Here is a 23629-nt window from a genome sequence, read left to right as displayed (position 1 = left end):
GGACTCTCGCCTGGAAAATCCCATGGATGGAGGAGCCTGGTGGGCTGCAGTCCATGGGGTCGCGAAGAGTCAGACTCGACTGAGCAACTTCACTTTCACTTTCATGCATTGGAGAAGGAAATGGCAACCCACTCCAGTGTTCTTGTCTGGAGAATCCCAGGGACAGGGGAGCCTGGTGGGCTGCTATCTATGGGGTTGCACAGAGTCGGACACAACTGAAGCGACTTAGCAGCAGCAGGAAAGAGAGGGAAAAAGTTAGCTTCAGAAAATTTCAGTGGAGGTCATTGTTAGATAATTATTAAGTAGTTGGACTAGGAATCATGTAGATCCTCTTGACTCTCAGAGTCATTTCCAATTATCTTACCATACTTATTCAGAGCTGCACGTGTGTGAGTGAACGAAAACAGTGCCTGCTGGCAAATTTTTCCATCAGACCAATACATCATCAAAATCACCTTTCATTTTATCTTTCCACTGAGACTTTCGAGCACTCAAACTTCCCTGAGCCTATTAGCATTTCTTTCACTTATTTTTTACCATAGGAGTTAGAGCTTTTGTGCTTCCAAGTTGAACTTGTGAAAGGTTTGTGAATAAGCACTGTATTAAAAAGCCCAATTTAAAACACCAGCAATTCAATGAACAGTTGAGTGCAAGAGAAAGGATATGGAACCAGGACTATCTGCAATGAAATGTTCCAGATTCCCACTGTCCTGACAACCAGGGCCAAAGAGAAATAGACTAAGGTGTGCATTTCACATTGCCAGTTCAGAAGAAGTATATCAGCTCACATGAAGAGAGATACTTGCCCAGGCACTGAACTCAAGGAGTGATTCACTGTTTCTTCATAAACAACACGGGGCAAAACAATGGACAGTTACGTTCACTGTGGCATCTTGAAAAAGCTAGTGATGTTGCTTAAATGTGTGTGTCGTCTAAGAAAGAAGAGGTTAAAAATGTTAAAATTCACTCTGAGAAAGCATTTCTACAGGGATGTGCAATTACATGGTTCAGGTATTTTGCTTCCTAATAAACTAATTTAACACAGAGTCTAGAGAAATGTTAGCATGTCTGCAAGGTGGTCGCTCTCCCGCGTCAGGGGTCTCGAGCCTCTGGCAAGGGCTGCATCGGAAGTCAATTCACGGTTGGATTCTCTGACAGGAACCTCAAGTGCCCACTTTGTGGAGTTGATTAAAAAGGGAGCAATGTGCTGTCAGTGCCAGACGGGCCGAGTCCTGAACATACAATTAGCTTCCTTTAAAACCTACAGTTGTCCTGAAAAGGCTCTCTTTCTCTGGCGCCGCTCTGTAGGTACTGCCTTTTACTGGAGCCGAAAGTCCTCAGGACACGATCGGCTGTGACCGCGGTACCCGAAGCCCATCGCTGCCACGCTGCGGGTTCTACCGCAGACGCTGCCCCCCGCGCCGCCTTTCTGTCGGAAGTGTGTGCTGCGCCTCCGCGTGCACTCGGCTCTGACCTCGCCACACAGGGGCACACAGCCCCAGCCCTCCCGGGTCTGCCCTCCGCAGGGTGTGCTTTTTAGCCAAAACCAGGACAGCCGCCCTTCACCGCTGGAGTGCCAAGCAGAACCCAGCGCTCAGCGATGCCGTCACCTGGGCAAACGGAATCACTAGCTCTGAATAGATCAAGGATAACGTCAGCAGACACAAAGCAACCACAACAGCAACTACAGTACCAGCCCAGGTGGAAGGACGGAGATGTAAAATACATTTACTATTAATACAAATCTGTTGGGATGATGTATCTTTAACCTTTTCTCTAAATTGCTAACCGTGCATAATTCTAAAGCCGGTGAAGAGGATATTAAACAGAATATATATTTGCTTTTCCTGGTTGATAATCCCCTGTTGCTGGTTCATACAAATACATCTCAGAAAGCAAAGATGGGATGAGCATGTAAAAAATAAAAATATATACTTAAAGTGTTTTCATACATCGGAACTACAATCAAACGTGTTGTGCAAAGTAAAACACCAAGAAATGTCTCTCTCAGTCCTCATCTCCACCTCTGCCCTTCTGACATTTCACCTGCCTTTCATGAAATTAAAAACACACACAAACAATAATTTTAAAGAAAAAGGGTTTCATGCTGTTACTGTGTGGAATGTCAAAAACAGAGCTGAATTTGAAAGACTTTAGAAAATATATTGATCAGAGCAGAGGTGGGCACACCATAGCCCACAGGCCAATCCCAGTTCCTTGTTTTATGAATAAAGGCTTTCTATGTTTTCAATGTATTTTTAATTGATTGATGATTGCTTTACTATACTGACTTAATTTCTGTCATACATTAACATGAATTAACCACATGTTCCCTTCCTCTGAATCTCCCCTCTCACCTCCCACTCTTTCCACCCATCTAGGTTATCACAGAGCCCCAGTGTGAGTTCCCTGAGTCATACAGCAAAGTTCCATTGGCTCTCTATTATATATACACGTTAGTGTAAACGCTCCCATGCTCCTCTCTCCATTCATCTCGCCCTCTCCTTCCTTTCTCCCACTCTTGCCCTAAGTCTGTTCTCTATGTCTGCATATCCAGTGCTGCCCATAAATAAGGTTTTATTGGGATGCAGCCATGCTTATATGTTTACACACGGCCTGTGGCTGCTTCCATCCTGCCGGCGGGAGTGACTGTGACACACAGCCTATGCCTGGCAAAGCCTAATATATTTACTTCTGGACCGTTACAGAAAAACAAAACCGGACAAGCAAACAGACAAAACCTGCTGGATCAGAAGATAGGACACAGGGCCTCCTTGGTAGCTCAGTAGTAAAGACTCCACCGGCCAGTGCAGGAGACACCGTTCCATCCCTGAGTTGAGAAGATCCCACACGCTGCAGAGCAGCTAAGCCCTCGCGCCACAACTGCTGAGCTCTCGAGCCTGGTAACCGCGACTACGGAAGCCCTCGCACCCCTAGAGCCTGTGCTCTGCAGCAAGAGAAGCACTGCAAAGAGAGGCTCATACATCACAGTGAAGAAGAGTAGCCCTGACCGCTGTTATCTAGGGAAAAGCCCGTGCGGCAACGAAGACCCAGCACAGCCACAAGTGCGTAAATCAGATTTATAAACACACACACACACACACACACACACATCCACTACTGCATTAATCAAGGAATAAAATGGTATAGAAAGGCATTTTCAAAGACTAGGTCAGGCATAGGATTTCATGTCCTCCTCTCCCATGCCCCCTGCCACTCCCCCAAAAGAAACGGAACCAAACAGCAGTGATGTTTAGGTATCAGAAAGGACTATGTGCACAAGCTTCTCTTAGTTAGCGGTTTCTTGAATAGAGCACTAAAAACTGTGCTCCCCTGTGGTCCCCCAAGAAAAGTCTTTTACAATTCATTTTTTGTTGTGTAGGGAACAATGTAAACGCACCAGCAGGATCACAGGGACAACAGGCACCGGCCTGTGTGTTACAGTCTTGTACCAACGCCGCTACAAAGTCCCGCTCGTGGACAGCTCTTAGGGCACCTGTGGCCTGCTGTTTGGTGACAGTTCTTTGTAACTCTGTCCTTTGTTCTAACAGGGGTTAGAACCCCTGTTCTTTGAAGGGATGTATCTCTATCTTATGCTGTCTAGCTTTGGTTCTTTGCAGCTCTGTGGGAGTCCAGTAAACATTAGTTGAATGAATGAGTAAATCAGTAGGACAGAGTCCTTATTGAACTTATTGAAAAGAAATCAATCGGCACACTCAAACAAATGTGGTTTGGTAATCAGAGTAGAGCAGAATCTAAGCAAAGAAATGAAACTGATTTTCATGCGTCGCTTGTGGGAGCTCTTATAACTGTGTCAGGTCCTTTACAGTAAATACAATTTAATGGCTAATTGTTGCTAATGGGAGGTACTAATGGACCTAATTTTTAATTAAGAGATGGGAATCATTTGTAATTAGCTCATGGTATCCATGAAAACACATGTTTAAAGTTTGGAAAAATGGTTTGAAGTAGTTTAAACATCTCCTATTTGAAGAAATGGCTTTGTTCTTTGAATTGGCTTAAACGATCCCCCACCCCTGCCAAGTTATGGAAGAGTTTTACGAAATAATTCCCACTCAAGAAACAGTGCAAAGGTGGGCTGGTAGGGCATCACTGATTCCAAATTAGGGAGGCTTTCCAAAGCAAACAGGTGTTACTGACTAGCAGAACAATGTAGGGAAAACTGCATAATATATTGATAGGGAATTTTGTCTGAATCTGAGCAAGTACCACGGTGAAGACTTCACTCTTATCCTCAAGTTGGACCGATGAAAACATTGACTCTTTCCAACCAGTTTTAGCCAGTGTGTGAAAGCACATGGCGGAGAATCAGTGTTCAGAAGTGTATAGGTTGCTGTCACTGCCTTATTTGGTCCTTTTTCATTTATTTCGAAAACATGAACTCCAATTCTCAATTCTAAGGTTTTCAGAAAAGGAGAATTAATTTGGCTTCTACTTTGGTTCATTCTCTGTTCATAGTCTGGGCTTCCCTGGTGGGTCAGATCGTAAAGAATCTGCCTGCAATGCAGAAGATGCTGGTCCAGTCCCTGGGTCAGGAAGATCCCCTGGAGAAGGAAATGGCTACTCACTCCAGTATTCTTGCCTGGAGAATTCCATGGACAGAGGAGCCTGGAAAGCTACAGTCCACGGGATCACAAAGAGTTGGGACATGATGGAGCTTTTCACTGTTCCTAGTAGTCTTTTGTTTGATTACATTATGATGCCTTTCTAGGAGTTAAGTTCAAAGCAACTGAGATAAACATTTGACAACAAATTATCTGTAGTTCTCATAGGTTTGTCATAAAATCCAACCATGGACAAAAAAAATGATGCTTTACTCTTCGTTTTAAAATAGGAGGACCTTTTAGAGAGTTATAATTGTATGGAAAAGAAACATTGAAAACAGAATAGACTCATGAGTTTGCATGAAAATGTCGGTCCAGCCTTCTTGTTCTTTGTCCTTGAAATAAGCAGGATAAAGTGTAGCAGAGGCTTGGGCAAGGAGAAAGCAAAGAAATCAGAGATTCCCATCTCCTAGACATCAACCATGTTCTCTGAACATCACCACCCTGGCTTCTGGCTTTGCCTCTATTCTTCTTCAATTATTGTTAGTTTTGTTTTTTTTTTTAATGTAATAACTGTTTAACTATTCACCTTAGACTCTTCCTAAACAAAGAGATCTTCAACCATGTGTTTGATTAACTTATTCAAATCTACATTAAAGTAACTTTACAGTTGCTGAAATAAAAATAAAGAAGTTTTGACCCATATCCTCCTAAAATCACTTCAAGTGTCACGATGATACACAAAGCACACTCTGAAAAATACTAATCTGGTATACTTTCCTGCCTTTAATTAGACATATACTCCAAACGCTTACCCCGCCTTCCTCCCGCCAAAAGAAACACACTTGATTCTTAAAAATTCTGTGAGGTCAAGTCTTCAGTGACTAGCCTAATCTTATTAGTGTCAAAAAGCAAAACAAAACAAAATCTAGACATACAAAAATACTCCGCTTAAATGCCAGCTTCTTATGCTCATGTTTATTGATTTCCTTAACTTCCAACCAGCTTCACCTTAAGTCCACTTTGACCATCTACTCCCATGACCTGGACTTTGCTGAGAATAGTTCATTAGCCCAAGTCTTAAGCCCAGGTATTGTACTTCTGATCACTCTGTATGCCTTGTTGGGACCTCTAGTCTCTATCTGCCTTGCAATCTCCTCTACCACCCCTTACTGCCTTCTTTGCTGTCTCTATTCAACCTAGAAACTCATCACTCTGTCGCTCTCTCGCCAGTAATGTCAGCACACGCTGCCCTTTTTTTCCCCTTCATTTGGTCAAACCTTAGCCCTGGATTAATCCACCTGTCTGTCTTCCTGGCAACTGAGCTCTGCAGCGGAGAATCAAACACCATCTCAGGCAGCTATTACAAAAATCTGCAGGCTATCACTTCCAATGGAGCCCCACTTCTGGATCCTCAAGCTTTCCTTGTATTGCTAGCTGGCCTTTGGCCTTTCTTTCTCTACAGTTTTCCAAATCTCTGTCATCCTTGAGTTCCTTACCATGCTATTTCCCACTCGGCGCTCAGAAGGTGTCACTCAAAACTTCACAAAAAGCAAATAGAAGCATAGAGAAGTGAGTCAGACAGAGAAGAGTCTGGCAGTTGTCACATCCACTTCCTTACAGGACATTCACTGTCTCTGCATTTCCCCTTCAAACTGCCCTATCAGATTGGCTAGTGACCCTGGTGTCACAAAACCCAGTGGTTTCTTTTCTAAGAAGGCTTCCTAGACAGCCTTCTAGCCTTCCTTGACAGGCTTCTCTTGAAATCCTGTCTTGCTTTGGCTTTTTCAGAAAACTCATCTTCTTGGTTTTCCTTATGTTTATGGTTGTCTTTTCCAATTTTTACTTTAGGTTCCCTTTTCTGCCCATTCCTTATTTTCAACAGTCTGCATACTTCTCTCCACTCTAAGCACATTCTCTGGGTATCATGGCTTACTTCCGTGACAATTACTCCAAAACCAGCTACCTAAGAGCTCCAGATACCGACATCCAAATAGTTATTGATTATCTTCATTTAGGTGCCTCACTGACATCTCAAACCCCATGATGCTGAACTCAGCCTGTTCCCTGCCAAACTTGATTCTCTTTCCTCTGGTTCAGAGCTCAGAAAGTGAACTTTAAGCCACTGAGCTGCTGGGAACTTAAGAGCCTCATTTAATCCCTTCTTCTCCTGCTACTCTGACATCCAATCAGTTATCAAGTCCTGTGTATTCTACCTCTGTCCAGTTTGGCCAACGTGTCAACCCTCCAGCCTTATTCCCACACCTTGAGCACAAATCAGCTGGATTTTGTGCTTGGATCCTTGAGCTATGGTCCCGTTTTCCAGGTCTGTCTCTCTAGCGCACTCTTCATATTGCCACCAGGATGGAGCCGAGCTACTGTAGCTAGTGACACTGCTCCAGCTTATTTCTCAGGAAACATTTTCTCTACTTCAGTTTCTCTTTATGCATCCTTGTCCTACTGAGGCATCTGAAGTTCCCTGAATTTGCCATATCCTGCTACCCATCAGCTTCGTATACACCACCCTGTTGATCTGAAACTCCTTCCCACTCCATTATTTTTCACTTGACTAATTCCCATGTGTCCTATGTCTCCATTCAGAAGTTCCTTTCACTATATATGATATCAACTGTGGGTCAGTTTTCTCTTTTTATCTACATAGCATCTTGTAACAAGAATGATCAGCATAGTTGTTGCAAATAATACTTACGTTAGTCGCTCAGTCATGTTTGACTCTTTGTGACCCCATGGACTGTAGCCTGCCAGGCTCCTCTGTCCATGGATTTCTCCAGGCAAGAATACTGGAGTGGGTAGCCATTCCCTTCTCCAGGGCATCGTCCTGATCCAGGGATAGAACCCAGATCTCCTGCATTGCAGGCAGATTCTTTACCATCTGAGCCACCAGGGAAGCCCACTTTTATTTAATGCCAGAATCCCTGCTAAATCAACTACATATTTCACCGTATCTAATGTTTACAACAGCCTTAGGAGGTAATTGGAGGTATCAGTTGGAGCCTTAGGAGCCTTAGGAGGTATCAATTACTCCCTTAGATAAGTAATCCAAGCCACAGAGCACTTAAATAATTTTCCCAAGTTTCCACGACTAGTGAGCGACCCAAGTTGATTCTGAGCCCAGGTTATCTTATTGAAGATTTTACAAACTTAAACATCATATATTTGTCCCTGTGGAAATACTTATGACACTGTTGTACCTAACTTCCTAACTGGACCTTAGACTTTTAGAAGGAAGTTGTAGCCCTAGCACCTGATACGTAGACTGTCATACAGTGCACTTCCAATACATACTTTTTCAATAAACACAAGAACAAGGTGGCATGTGGTTCAGAGGAAAGAGTCGTTGCTGAAAATCGGGTTTACTCTGATTACCCTGAGATCACCCTTCAGCGTCTGCCATCATAACATTTTTCCCTCCAAAATACCAAATGACTTGCAGTCATCTAATTACCCCCATACAGTTTCATGTCTTGTAAGTTTCATGTATGCTTCCCACTCTTGTTCAACCGGTAAACTCATATTCATCCTTCCAAATCAAGCTCAGAATTCACTTTATTCCTGACAGTTTCCAATCTTCATTTTAGCACTCGGAGGGTGGTGAAAAAATGTTTGATACATTGAATGAACAAAATTAAGTTGGGTTTTGTTTCTGTAGGTTACCAGAGAGATATCTCAAGCTCCAATGCTTCATGATAGTTTAGCTGACTCTTACAATGGCCAAGAATCAACCACAATTCAAGTTGTCCAATACGAGCACACTGGATTCATTCCAAGAGGATGTCACAGCACCTCATGCCTGTTTCACTTTCCTGATATGGTGAAGGGTTTGGCAAAGGATGTGTCATTTTCCAAACGTCACTCGAGTGGTAGCCACCAGACAAGTCACAAACATTTTAGGAAGGCAAGTCTATTTTCATTTAGAGACAGACTAAGGAGGCCAAAGAAGTCTGTGTAAATTTACAAGAAGTCAAACCACCAACTCAATCTCCTCAGGAGAAAACAACTGTAAAATCTCCCCAAATGTTCTTTCTCCCGTCACTTCTACTTCAGTCCCTTTGTATTCCACTGAGATCTTAGCACTTGTCCTAGTCTAGTGATATCATCTCTGAGCTTTCTGACTCTTCTACGTAATGTGTGTCTTATTCCTCAAGCACATGCCAAACCGCCAGATGGACTTGCTAAGAGCACTGCTCTGATGAAGTCGCTTCTCTAGTCAAGGGCTCTTGGTGGTGCCTGACTGTGAACCAACTGGGAACTCTGAGCTAGAGCTGCCGCCTGATGTTTCGCCATAACTGATTTGTGTAGAGCCTGACCCATGGCCCATCTCTGGTAAGTGCTTTTTGATGTTTTCACTACTTTGCCATTGTGTTCTTGAAAGGGAAATAGGAAACTCTAGTTGAAGGAAAGTTCCATTTTGTGTCTTTCATTATTACTGGTGAATTACTGAGAGCAGATGCCTCTTGTTAAACAAAGACATCACGTGTTAAGCACAGTAAAGGCTGAACACATTAGAGAAAGTGACTTCCCAGGGGTCCCCTATCCTAAATAAAACAGGTGTGTGAAGATGTAATGGAATATTTTCATTAACGACAACTTACAGAGGTTTCCAGGAGGACCAAAGGAACTTCACAGCTGAAAGCTAAGTCATTGCTTCTCCACTGAACTTCTAAGAGGAGTATTCAGCTATAACCATAATCAAACAAGTCCACAAGACATGAGAAAAGCATTAGCCTGCAGACACCAGGTCCAGCAAACCAGGTGGCCAAGAACACGATGTTCTCTGCTTGAAAACCATCACTCAGTTGCCAGGCTCTGTTGCCCCCTGGGGTCCCCCATTCTATTTCTGGCCTTCATCTCTTGTGCTGTCTCTCCACTGCCCTTTCTTGATTTAGATTTTATGTCCTCATCATCTGACACATCAAAGAATTAGAGAATTCAAAGCCCTTTTTGCTGCCAGTATTTTATTTAGTTAAAATCAACAAAAATGAAAAATTGTGCCCTTTTTCCTCTCTGCAAGAAACCAACCTTCAAAATTAAGATGAAAGCATAAGAAGATCCATGCAGTTCAAAATTCAAACCCATGTCTTCACATCCATATACTCTATTATGAACTGCACGACTGGATTTTATGGAGCAACTTTAATATCATTGATTAAAATGCTCAAGACACTGCTAATGTATTCTCAGATCAACCTCAGCCACTTTGGAGTAACATGGAACATTGGCAGCTTTTCTTTCAATATCCCAAATACCATTTTTGAAACAAATTTGAAGTTTTGATTCATTCAACAATTATATTGAGCACCTACTATGTGTCAGATACTATGCTGGGTGCAGAACAAGCAAAATGGGATGATTTTCTGATTTCAGAAGAATTCCAGTCTCTAAAGCAGTGCTTCTCAAATTATTTTTATTCACCTGAGCCCTCTTTTGATTAACTTAAATATCCTTCTCCTGCTTCCCAGAAAGTGTAATGAATATCCCAACACCGAGAATCACTGATACAGAGACTCCAAGACCAAAAGTCTTTGAGCCTTTACTTTTTGTTTCAAAAGCAACATATTTATTTTCCATCACAAACTGGATTGGAATATTAAATATTCTTTTTTGAACCGCATATGCGAATCCCCCATTCCAGAACTGAAATTCAAGTGCCTACTTAGCATCCGTGTTTGAGAATCACTGCTTTAAAGAGTCTTGGAGAAAACCAGGCAAGCTCCCTCTCTCCCATCCAATCAAGTCTTAAAGGAATTAGAATTTTCCTACCTGACACAACAGCTGGTGGAGTATCATAATCCTGTCTTGGGACTGAATCTTTGAATGAAAAGAGCATGAGAAAGAATGCAATGAAGTCCAAAAGAAAATAAAATAGAATCTTAGCTCTACAACTCGGAAGTGCTCGGTGTATGTCACATGGTACCTAAGGCGCCTGCCTTTAAGCCCTAGGGCACTATGACCCCCTCGTTGATAGCTGACACAGCGGTCCCCCACAACCACCACTCTGGACATGTCATTAGGCCCCATGTGACCTGCAAGGACAGCATTGTCTGACCCAGAATATTGTCATCTTGCTCTTTTGCAATTTTGGTCCCTCCCTTGGGTCATCAACGTGAGACTGGTACCCTCTCTGGCTGACACCAAAGTTCCACAGGGCTGCTCATCAGGAAGGGGCCGAGAGCACAATATGAAACCCAGTCATGGAGAACAAAATAAATAACTATAATTTTAAAAGAAATAAGTGAAAAATTTGCACATTCCCCAAATATCTGGAGGCTCACATGTTTTGAAGCTAAAATTTTGTTATTGACCATTTATCTCTGGCTCTGTTCCCAGGGGTGGTCAGTCGAGACCAAGGAGCCTCATGTGCTAGAATCATCAAGACAGAGACAAACAGAAATGAATCTGTTCAACAAATGGCCGCTGTCTTTTTCCAAAGTGTCATAACATTAGAGGTGCCAATAGTAGATCAGGGTTAATTAAACAACTAGACATCCATTTCCAAACTTGAGGTGATGCAGGACCAAATATAACATGATAAAAAAGAGGCTTTGCCTTAATACCATTTTTTTAGCCAGAGACCTCAAATAGGAAAGTGGGACATGGCTTATGGCTCAAGGCCTCCACTTCTAAAAATGGACAGTTCTCATTTAGTTCCAGCTCACTTTGGAGGGGTAAGCTGTGTAAAAGGGACCAGGTATTGCAAAATATACTGCTCAAACAAGATTAAATAGATGTGCTTGTGTGACTACTGTTCCATTCATATGATCATTATTCCATTTAAAAAACCAAACATTCGAACTTTATTCTTCTACCTATTTGTCACTCAATTTGGACCATCACAAGTTTCTCCATTTCATCTCCCTGACACAAAATGACAATGTTGATCACTTTCTCATGAGTGAATGGTGTGTGAGAAAACAGAAGTTGAACAATGCGAGGCCAGCCAAGCAAGCATTGATCAAAGATTCAAACCTTCAGCACAAGTTATTCCGTTTCTCACAACACTTATGTTAACCTAGTGACTTGATTATAATCCGTAAATCTGGAATCTATAAACATCATTTTCAAAGGGTCTCCAAATATTTTATTAATAGTGGTAGTAAGATTCTAAGTATCTTTAAAAAAAAACGAACTGCATATTATGTCTACAAACAAGACGGTGACACTAATCATTTTCCAAGAACATATTTATAACATTTCAAAATGGATAAAAAAAGTCATGCGCATTGTTGACTACTTGGAGAGTGTAGAAAAGTATCATGATTAAAATAAAAACTCTCCCTAACTAATCCCACCACTCAGAAACCATCCCACTTGTTTGTATTTGTTACAGCCTTATTTCACAAGTATTTTTTTCATTGTTGATACTATACTCCACAAGTGCAAATTTACATCCTGCTCTTTTGATTGAACATGAGAAATAATCCTTCTCCTAATTATTTTATATGCTTATAATTTCATGCTGCATTGCATTCTGGTTTATGGATGGGCTATGATTTATTTAATCATCTTTCCTTACTAAATATTACAATGAACAATGGGCTGAATGTTTTTAAGATATAGTTTCTGTTATACTAGAATATTTCCACAGAATAGGTGCTCCAAACTATAATCACTGGGTTGGGGAAGAGAGTGTTTATGATGGGTCTTGTGGGCCCACCCTGCTCTCCAGCTTGCACATTTGTAAATTTGGATTCCTACCATCAGAGTACCATGACTGAGACTATGTACCTCCTGACACCTTTGTCAGCGATGTGCATTATTTTAATAACTTTATTTAATGAGTGCTGTGTGTGTGTGTTTGTGTGTATTGGATAAATTTACTGTTCAGTTAATTATTTTTCATATTTTTTTTTGTTTTCTATTTCCTCCTCTATCAACTATCTGATCACATTCTTTGGCATTTTATATACTGGGAATTTTGTATTTTTTGCTAATTTATTGGAATTCAGAATCCATTTTTTTAAACAGTGAAGCTTGCGTTACTATAACGCCTACTTGTTTATTGTTTACATTGTAAGACTAACTTCAAAACCTCACTTGTCTTACAATAAGACTAAACAAATTTTTAAAAGCTATCCCCTTTCCTCCATACTTTCTTTCTTGTATAACCATTTTTAACTGATTGATACTTTTCCTGAAAAATCATCTCAGGAGATGTACTCATGACCACTTACAAATTTATGATACTGTTTCCTAATCGTGAGTCCATTTAACATCATGTATTGGTTTTTACCACTCTGCCTCAATGCTTATATTCCTGGATAATAATTGAAAGAATTTAAAGCGTTATGGGAAGGATGATGCCACTGAAAACTGTGAGAGAACTGTGCTGAACAAGTCAAGAACAATTACAAGATTATTTCTGTGTGCAGCTAGGGTTACACCACCAGAATCCAGTGATGTCACAAGTCACCAGTGGTTTGCAGACACAAACAGAACTGCAGATAAGGAGCCTGCAGAACAAAACCTTTTTATTTCTTTTAACAGATTCTGGTGACATTGGAAGCCACTGGTGACCACCAACTGAACAAATGAAAAGGAGATAAGAAACTTGTAAAACAAGATTGTCGTGCAATCTGGAGGTTCTCATAACAGTAAAACCCCCAGTGGTTTCTGCTAAAGCTTACAATAGACTGATAAGAAATTATGGATAACAGGGCTTTGGTTCTTGAGGGAATCCTGTGACAAAAAAATAAACAAAAGAGGAAAAAGCTAGAAAATTCTTCAAGGTCAGCAGAGCCCCTGGAATAAAACAGTTACACTGCTTGCATAAAATTCAGTTTTCTTTTAAGGCCTGCAGATTCTGTCCAGCTTAGAAAAGAGGAAGGGAATTGAATGATAAACATTTGAGGTGGCAAATGGTAGGAGAATGGTTAATTAAACTACATGGCATCCATTTCACCATGTGGGGTTCTGGGGGACCAAATATATTTAATTTTATAAAAATGAAAAGGTTTTTGACTCAGTATACTTCTGTTACCCAGGAATCTTAGGAAAGAAAGTGGGACAGAGCGTCAGGCTCCCCTTCTGAAAATGGAGAGTTCTCCTATAGCTCCAGGTCTTATCAGCAGTGAACTCTGCCTACTTGGGTTATTCCCTGGACCTCTCTGCTCTGCCCTTGGAAACTATGTCTGGAGTCGAGGTTCCTGCCTTAATCTTGGCATATCCCTGTTCACATCTTGTTTTGCAGAATTTCAGTGAGCTCAGATGTCTGAAAGCCTCTGGAAAATAACAGTAGGAGAGAGACACAGTGCAAGACTTTCAGGTTGCCTGGCTGTGGCAATATGCAGGGAATGGAGATGGGAAACAGGAAAAAGAGTTAGGGGACTATTACACTTAATTGAGGCCCAGGGTGGAGACTCTAGGATGTGGGGGTGAGGATGCAACTGATAAATGTCTGCAGGACTTGAAAAGTAACTGTCTGTGGTGGGGATTAAGAAGAAAAGGGTCTATGCTGGGTCCTGGGTATAATGCTGGACTTCTGGGGTGAGTGGTCACAGGATCAGCTTGAGGGGGAATAGGAGTGGGACCCTATATGAGGAAGGGTCAGTGGGGAAGCTCAGGAGGTTCCTTTGGGTTGTGCTGACTTCGAGATGTTGGAGGGGAGGGTCACATGGAAATATTTAGCAAGTGCTGTAAAATGAGGCTACAATTCTGAGATGAGGTTGGCCCTGGGGACTCAGATGGCAGAGTCTTTGGCATAGAAGGCAGAGTTCAAAGCCATCGAGGTGGAAGAATTTGCTTAAGGAAACCACGTATGAATGAGGAGCTAGTTTAAAAACCTACCCGTCAGCCTAAGAAATATGAGGGGAAGCAGTGGCCGGAGAGGTGAGAGGAGAACCAAGAAACCCTTGGGCAGGGGTCACCAACTGAGAGCTCTGAGGACCAACTGGGTCCAGGATTCAAATACAGGGAGATTTCCCATTAAAATCCAGAGAGGTAGCTCATCTAGTTCCAAGAACTAGCAGGTGAGCCATCTGGGGTCTGTATGCCCATGTGGTTACAGCATCTGGATTGGGTCTGGCCGTCCTCTTTGGAAGAGGAACTGTGTTCCCGGCTGCCAGAGGCAGCGTCTTGCTAGCTATTCATCCAACATGCAGGCAGAGCTGTTATGATGACTGCACTCAAAAATATCTCTAATTTAAAATATGATTTCCAGTATTGTGTGTATTTATATTACACAGCTATTTGCGACATAAGTAAATATAGACCAATTTGATGATATATTGCCAGGATTTGGGGCTTGGACTTAATCAGCTTTCTTCATTAATGTGACTTGGCTGGTCTCTGTACCTTTTGGGTTTACAGCCTGAAAGAGTATGTTAGAAGCTATGGAAGTGGAAACTGGAAAAAAGTAAGTTACATCAAATGAAACAGAGAAGCCAGTGAGTTGAACTGTGGACTCGACAGTGTCCGACATCCTTCTGGTGACCTGGACTCAGTTCCCACAAGTTAGAAGCCACTGGAGGGAGAGGGGTGGGGGTACGGCTCCTTTGAGAAGTGTCTGCTGGGTGGCAACACGCTGTATTGCATATGTTTACATATCTCAGCCCATTGATACTTACAACACCTCTGGGATATAAGTGTTATTCTTCCACTTTGCAAAAGAGAAAGTAAAAGTTCAGAGAGGTTAGGTAATCTGCCTGAACATGCACAGCTAATAAGGGGCAGAGGTAGGTTTTAAACTTAACTTTAATTTCAATACCAACTATTCTTTCCATGACATCGGGCCACCTTCCCAGCAATGGATTAAGTGTATTGAAAATACATAATAAGGTGGTGAAACTTGATTAAAGAGAATCAACCTTAATTGCATAAGACCTACTTCAAATGCCAATCAAAAATTTAGATAAAATGAATCTATGATATCAAAATAAAGAGTGACAGCTTAAGAAACAAGTATAACTTCATGCTGGACACTCAGCATTGGCAGTGGTATTTTGTGGAATAAATATACAAATTAATACGGTTTGTACTCTGCCTTTTCTGAATCTTATGAAACTTTAAACTAAAACAACAATTTATACAAAGCTTATTATGTATTTAAGCATTAGTACAAATGTGGAAGAGAAAAAAATTTTTTTTAAAAAGCTAGAAGAAATTTGATGTTAAATATAAGCCACATGCTTAAACGTTTGCTTTCTAAGAAAGAAAGGAGTATATATCATTATTGAATAAGTTGGCTATTACCAGCTGGGCAAAATTGTGTTCTTGTTGAAAATGCTCAAATACTAGTCATAATATACAGTATAGAATCAATAACTATTGTAATTGTGAATTCATTCTCTATAATTGAGCTTATTTTTCAGTTGCCCAAAGGATTCAGTCATGTTCTCAATTAACATTTTTTTTCTAGTTTCCAAATTTGCATTTCAGGAAGTCAGCAGGCTTTGCTTCTGATTCCAATGAGTAGAATTTTAAAAGGGTTTTCTTTTTATGCTTTGCATTATAATCCTCCCCGCTTATCAGATTTGTCATTAGATCACAGTAAAAGTCATTTATTCATAATTTGTGGACATTTAGGAGGGGAAATGGAAATCAATAGTAGGGCATGAGAAACTTCAGCCTTCCAATACTGTCCTGGGATCTGCTTTGTTAATGAGCAAAGTGACTAAAAAAAAAAAACCAAAAAACTCACACATTGCTAAAAGCTACAGAAATAGCATCTTTAAATTCTTCATCCCTAATGAAAATTAGCTGAACCATGCTGCAGAATGAAACGTGGTCATAGACATGACTTTTAAAAGTCTGGTTCAGAAACCTAAAGAATCATCTGGTTGAGTCTAAGCCTTCAGACACATGAGGTATCAGTGACTGCTTTTTATAAGTTCAGCAACGGAGGCCTTCCAGGTGGGTGCTTTATGTCAAACAACTAAATTTCTTTATTGAAACTATGGGACGCTTTCCGTTAGGTAGATTGACATTCCTCCTACTTAGAACAAACTATTGAGGCCTCAGTGGACATGTCAGAAGCTTCTTATATCCTCAAAAGCCTGTGAGTCAATATCTCTATGTAGTAAGCAAGCCATTGCTTTAAGGTAAAATCTCCAAGACAGAGTGAATGTACCTAGTGTACATGGGTGTTTGGAGATGATGTCAGTGTAATTGAGGGGAATCACAGGAGTGGTGACTATGAGACATACAAAGTAATAGAGGCTTATGGCTAAATAGCTTATAGATCCCTGTGCTCAATATTTCAACTCTATGAAGAGGGACCACGAGACCAGGGGACTGTCTCACAGTATTGAAGCTGTCTCACTCAGAAGGTATGTCTTGTTTTTCTTCTTCTTTAAAAATAACAAAATTATCTGCATTAACATTTATGAGAAATAAAAACTGTTACAGGGGAGATTGGTTTTACAGTTTTTCTTGTTTCTATAATTACCAAAGTTGCAATATTCCATGTTGCATTGGACCTGTGCCCTCTTGACCCCTTGGGGAACTGTCTTTGAGAAGATTTTTTAAAAAACAAAGTTTTGCCAATGATTTCAAATACCTTGTTGATACAAAGGTAAGGCTGCAATGGACATTTCTTGATATACTTTGTTCCCTAAGAAAAAATAATGGCTATTCAAAAACTTCCTGACCTATAAATACATCAGGAACATTAGATTCCTTTTTTTCCAGCATCACCTATGTAGACATATTGGAAAGAAAGATTAAAATATATCAATTATGTGAGGTTCTCAATTACATTTTGTTGCTATAAACATTGAAAGCAAATAAAAAGCCCCGTGTATTAGCTATAATCAATGTTGGCTCCCCTCTTGGGAATAACCTGGGACTGCTGTGAGCTCAAATCATAAACATCTGAGAAAGGAAAGCTATGCTCCAGTGTATTCAGTTACAAGGTCTAAAACAGACATACCTGGGGCATGGCATCGTTAGAACCTTCTGTAAGTCAAATTTAAATGCAGCAAAGTAGACCCTTCAGCCTTGTCAATATAAGTACATGTGCCCCAGAACTGTGCAGGCAGAGTGTGGCTTATTCATACAGGGACATAAAAGGCGGGGTCCTCAGCGATGCAGAATCCATTCTGCTGACGTTGCCGGGAAGAACAGAAAGTGTTGCCTCTCACTGATGAAATCCAAGGAAACAAAAGGAAACAAACTCTGCCACTCACCGTTCCTGCGGTGCCCAAGGAAAGGTGGTTCATCTGTTGTGTCAGGGGGCCCATCATGTTTGCTGGCTGCATTGACATCGGATGGTCCATCGTTGGCGTAATCACAGCACCCTACAAGCACACACAGTGTCCATCTGAAAACGTGTCTCGTAACGCGGGAAACTTAATAAACACAGTAAGCTGCATTAACATCACTTGTGCTTCTTACTGAAGAGGCTACATTGAGCCCCATATGACTTTTACATCCATCCATGTCATCCTGTGTTTCTCTACATATAAAAGAATATAAATATTTCTCTTGATACTGAGTAAGACTTTTAGCTTCTATCATTTACCCATGATTTATATAGATAATGCTTGATCACGTCAATACAACCTTCCACCAGGGGAATAATGCGGGTCCACCTGGGCTTCCCAGATATCTTGAAAGGACATATTAAAATCAATGTAATGTTGTAAAAATCAAAGTTACTATCTCCCATATCTTTTCCTCATCTTTTGACCTACTTTGGTTTCTCTATCTGTGCTTTTGACACAAGACAGAAGACACAGAACTCTGTTCAATGCTGGTCAAATGCAACACAGCCAAAGTTTTTTTAAATGCAAAAATATCACGTGTTTCATCAGGTGTTAGGAAGGGCCTACATCTAGAAAGGGCTTTTTGATTCATCATAACTGTTGGCAATGCGAGAAGTAATAGACGTTTTAAAAAGCTTCTGTCCATACATAAAGTGTCACATGGCCTGTGAAGCGCAGAGCCAGGCCACACTGCCTTCTCTTAATTTCCTCTCTCCTGCTATTCTGCCTTAATTGACTAACTTAGGCTTCCCTGGTGGCTCAGACAGTAAAGAATCTGCCTGCAATGCAGGAGACCCGGGTTTGATCCCTGGGTTTGGAAGATTCCCTGGAGAAGGGAATGGCAACCCACTGCAGTATTCTTGCCTGGAGAATCCCATGGATGGAGGAACCTGGTGGGCTACAGTCCATAGGGCTGCAAAGAGTCAGACATGATTGAGCGACTAACACACACAGAGAATGGAACAATCTTTTTAAAAAGAAATTGAAAACTTGGAGTTGGATGGAATTTTTGAGATTATCTAATTCCTTCCAGTGCTTTATTTTAAAGGTGTTAATAAAGGCAGAAGCTCATGCTAAAATGGCCCATTTAAACATCCAGTGAGTCAGACACGGCTGAGTGACTGAACTGAACTGAGTCGTAAAATGATTATGGATCTGAATGTCACTTTTTCTGTAAACTTGATTTTTCTCACTATGTGACTTTTTCCCCTATAAGTAAAAATTTTGAAGAAATAAAAATAGGACAGACAGGTTCATATGGATGACAGGATCTCAGCACCTAAAGTAATTACCCACAAGCAAACATGACCTCAAATGCCTTGGCTCAGAACAATCAGTTTCTCACAATATTATCCACATCTAGCTCCCTGACTGTGGCTGGTAAAGGATCAGGCTGTCACTCAGCCTTCCTATGGGCTGCTCCTCCTCACTAGAAAAGGAAAACAGAAATCGAACCATATTTTTAAATGATTGATATACCAAGCTAGGTTTGTTCTCCAAAACATTTGGACTTTTGAGCTAGAATCAGCCAAAACAAATATGTTATTTTCTAATCTGTGGCTTGTAAATAGACGCACTTGCATTGTTGGAATTTCTGGATGCTTCCAGAAACTGTCATTCATCAGCATACTTCTCAGGAGAGACAAGCTCTTACTTAATTGTTGTAATTCACAAACACATCACTTTTTCTTCCGGCTGCCTGAATTTAACAAAAGCATCTTTATTTTTTCCTTATAAATAACATACTAGCCTTTATTTCAGGTATTTATTGTACCAAACTATCAGTAACTGGCATTCCCTGGTGGCTCAGATAGTAAAGAAAGAATCAGCCTGCAATGCAGGAGAACCAGGTTCAATCCTGGGTTGGGATGATTCCCTGGAGAAGGGAATGGCAACCCACTGCAGTATTCTTACCTGGAGAATCTCGTGGGCAGAGGAGCCTGGCAGGCTATAGTCCATGGGGTCGCAAAGAGTTGGACACGACTGAGTGAGCAACCCTTTCACTTTCACTTTTCATCAGTAAATACTTCAAGAAGAACTAAGATGTTCTTAAGTCACTTAAAGATAAACTCTAGAATAATTTCAGAGTTAAGATAAGTCCTAAAATGTTTTTTCCAACCTAAAAGTGGCACTTTCACAACATCATAATCCTTAGCAGGTGCAAGACTTCAGTACTCTTCTTGAACTTGAGACTTAGGCGGTCATTCTAGAATATCTCCCCCTAGAGGTTCTGACATACAGTTGACCTGTGACAATCTGGGACCCCACAATTCTAATCGGCTTGCTTTAGTCACATAAAGAGTTGTTTGTCATAAGTCAGAGATAAGGGCTGAATTATGTTTGGCCAGGATAGTTTCTTCCCAATGCCCTAGGGGTGACCTCACTCCCCAGTGGCGTGAGAGGTAGTCGTGTGTCTTTTTGGTGGTGGCAATATGTAAATGGGATAAGATGAGTCTGTGACAGGTAAATCAAAATCTGTGCATGATAAGCGTAGCAGGATTGACTGCCTGCATTTGGAATTAATTTTGGAAGAACTGTCTGGTCTCTTTAGAGAATCTTTTCATGAAGAGTGTTCAGGGACTCATTTGGTTACAGATGCCACAGAGTGCTGCTTCTGTGTATAAACCAGAAACCTGACAATCAAAGGGAAGGCTGGGGAGGGATGTGTCATCATTCAGAATTGGAAATAACAGCGCTCGGCACACAGTGGAAGACAATGTAAGGGAAACAATCCTAACCAGGCCAGTTACTGCAAATAAAATGAACGAAAAACTAAGGCTTCTTGGAGGGGGGGTGTGGTATTTAGGACTCATAGTCTTGTTCCGATTTAGTAAAAATGTTCCAGAAATTCAGCATTCCCACAAATGATTAAGATCATACATTTCTTAAGAGTCTCGCGGGCTGGAAGATATTTACAAGCAGTGAGTAAGTTGGAAATAGTAGACAGGAACTCCTTGGGGAAACACATTGTCTTGATGGTAACTTTATTGGGGATAGACAACTTAGGGAGTAGGAAGTATTGGTTATCTATAACAAAAAGTGGGGTTTGCCAGCCACTGTGTTCATCAACTACAGTCCAAGTATGGAATCTCTTCTGTATTATGTAAGATACAAAAGAATGGGGGAGAAAAAATAACAAAAAAGGAAATGAAAAATCTATGGTTGTTAAGGCAAAACTATAATCATGCCTCATTAAATATACTGTCAAATCCCTTCCTATCAGATGCATTTAAACCATAGACAGATGTTGCAAACACATTAAAGGTAATTTCGTTTATTCAAATGTATAGGATATGCTGTCTGAATGAGTTTGCTTGGGAAATGCAAAGCAAAAATAAACATAATTTCCATTTTAGCATCTCTGGATGTCTGGGTTTGCTCAATGTTTAAGCTGCAAAGAAAAATACTGTAACATGCTGCAATTCCACTAAAAAGCACAATGACCAGACAGCTGACGGAAATGTCTGGTCTGTTTTAGCCTCCTCCTCTGCAAAACAGAGCGGCTCACACTAAAGAGATGTAGGGTGGAGCTGGTTGCCCTAATTCTGAAATAAATAATTTCAACAGGAATTTGGATAAAGTTTCCAAAGATCATTGATGTGGAGTAAGCATATCTGAACTGAGGTCAGAAAAGCATCTGTGGTGTTAACCTCCTGCCAATGTTTGAAAGAAATTTTAAGTCTAGGAGAGTTCAACAATGTTTTAATTTTCCAGTGGAAATACGGGATCATTGGCAAATTGGGAAAAATACCAGCAAGGCTCTTTCCCATCAAGAACACATAATGTAGGTTTAAATCCTACATTAATGCCAAGATATGGCCTACAATGAGAATTATGTGGATGAATGTTCCTGTGATTGCCAATATTCTGGGCCAATGCCACTCCAAGTATGATTAAGAATTTAAATTAGAATCTCTAGGCTTCAGGCATTGAAATCAGTGTTTTAAAAAAACTCTCCAAATGATTCTGATGCCCCCTGAAGTTTGAGAAGTGCTCTCTATTAACTGCTATTATATAAGCCAGTGTTACAAACACTTGGGTCTTATTTATGCTGTTTCTCAATTATTTGTTTTAAACCAGTCCTGTGACAGGGCATGAGCCTTTGTGTCATAATTAGATTACATCCTGTTTAAAAATGCAAAGAGGTCAAGCCAGCATTTTTGATGAGCTGAAACGGGGCGATTATCTGAATAATTCAGGCCTCAGTCTGATGACCTGACGTGCTTCTCTTTGATCAGTTTGTCTTGTGTTGGGGCACATCTGAATCCTTTCTGTTGGGAATCTTAGGGAGCCTTGAATTTGAAATCACAGAAATGTAAAAATAAAAGATAGAAAATGTATTTGTTAACATAAATGGAATAAAAAGGAAAAGAAATATCATCCTCTTTTTCTCTCTTGTCCAATCTAGGTGTCTCAGGTCAAATGTTTCAGTCCAAACTGGTATATATAGGATGGATAACAAAATGTCTTACTGTATAGCACAGAGGATTATATTCAATATCCCATGCTAAATCATAATGGAAAATAATATGAAAAAGATCTTTATGTTCCTTCAAAAAACAATGTTTACAGCCTGTATTGTGATCTTTTCCTATGGTCACTTATGCCAAACTATAGGACTTGTTAGCAGTAATCATTCAACACGATTTTAAAAAAGGTAATTTATAGTGATTTGTCTTCCTTCTCATCTGTGTGCTTTCTGCCTCTCAGTTCTCAATATTTCTAGAATAAATATCTAGTGGGGTTTGTGTATACCAGACTTTTTTTTAGCCCCTGTGAAGTGGCTTCCCTGGTGGCCCAGATGGTAAAGAATCAGCCTGAATGCGGGAGACCTGGGTTTGATTCCTGGGTTGGGAAGATCCCCTGGAGGAGAAAATGGCAACCCAGTCCAGTATTCTTGCCTGGAGAATCCCCATGGACAGAGGAGCCTGGCGAACTACAATCTATGGGGTCACAAAGAGTTGGACACGACTGAGTGAGCACAAGTACAGAAAATGATATATGCTCACACATACCATTTTAGTAGCAATGATGCTTTCATAATAAAAATGGCTTAAAGGCATTTCACTTAACTTGGGAAACAGTTATCCAAATGTATTGCCCTGCAACATGAGTGTGTGACACTCCACGTTACATATGTAGAGATGTCTCACCTTTTCACTTGTTGATTTTGGTGTGGGCTTTGTTTTTTCTGCAGGAGCGCTTGATGGGGTTTAAGAAGGTGCTTGGGGAGAGAAAAAAAGAGGATTGGGAAAGATTTCCCCATCCTCAGAATCATCCTCAAATATGTTGATGAGTTTCCAACTTGGAGAGGGCAGTGTGCACACACGTATGTGTGTGTGTGTGTGTGTGTGTGTGTGGGTGTGTGTGTGTGTGTATGTGTGTGAAACCTAGAACACTGTGGCAAAGCTGGTAGATATGACTTCCACCCGAAGTATTTTGGAATGATCTCCAAAAAATGCTAGAGATTTGGGAGCATGTGGAAGCCAGGCTGCCCTGAGGAACCCATGTTAGCCCCTATCCTACCTTCCTTTCATTTTTTAAAATATTTATTTAATTTTTGACTGCATCAGGCATAGTGGGTGGCTCATGGTCTCTCTATTTAAAGTGTGTGGGCTCAGTAGTTGTGGCACATGAGCTTAGTTGCCCCACAGCAAGTGGGATCTTAGTTCCCAGACCGAAGATCAAACCCCCACATTCCCTACATTGAAGGTGGATTCTTAACCACTGGGCCCCCAGGGAAGTCCCCTTCCTTCCCTTTATTATTCTCCACTTGCTTCTTCCAATATACTTTCCAAGAGGGTGAGGGTTATGCTTATACACACCTTTTGTAATTCCTACAAT

General features: G+C 40.9%; 1 protein-coding gene across 17 annotated transcripts in view; it reads right to left on the bottom strand.

The window, feature by feature from the left end:
* The window catches only part of RBMS3 (RNA binding motif single stranded interacting protein 3), an 811389-nt gene that overhangs the window by 55545 nt on the left and 732215 nt on the right, over nt 1-23629 (bottom strand). For 11 of the 17 annotated variants that reach the window (XM_069561193.1, XM_069561198.1, XM_069561203.1 and 8 more), the window contains 2 exons: nt 17708-17818; nt 10347-10394 (listed from right to left, as the gene is read on the bottom strand). In XM_069561193.1, the coding sequence (XP_069417294.1) occupies nt 10347-10394; nt 17708-17818 (159 nt within the window). The remainder of the gene's footprint in view (nt 1-10346; nt 10395-17707; nt 17819-23629) is intronic. The other 6 variants (XM_069561200.1, XM_069561209.1, XM_069561204.1 and 3 more) reach the window with 1 other exon arrangement.

Source organism: Ovis canadensis, chromosome 19 (genome assembly GCF_042477335.2).
Source record: "Ovis canadensis isolate MfBH-ARS-UI-01 breed Bighorn chromosome 19, ARS-UI_OviCan_v2, whole genome shotgun sequence".
NCBI classification, from domain to species: domain Eukaryota; kingdom Metazoa; phylum Chordata; class Mammalia; order Artiodactyla; family Bovidae; genus Ovis; species Ovis canadensis.
Note: the sequence above shows the minus strand (reverse complement) of the source record. Positions and strands in the feature narration are given on the sequence as shown.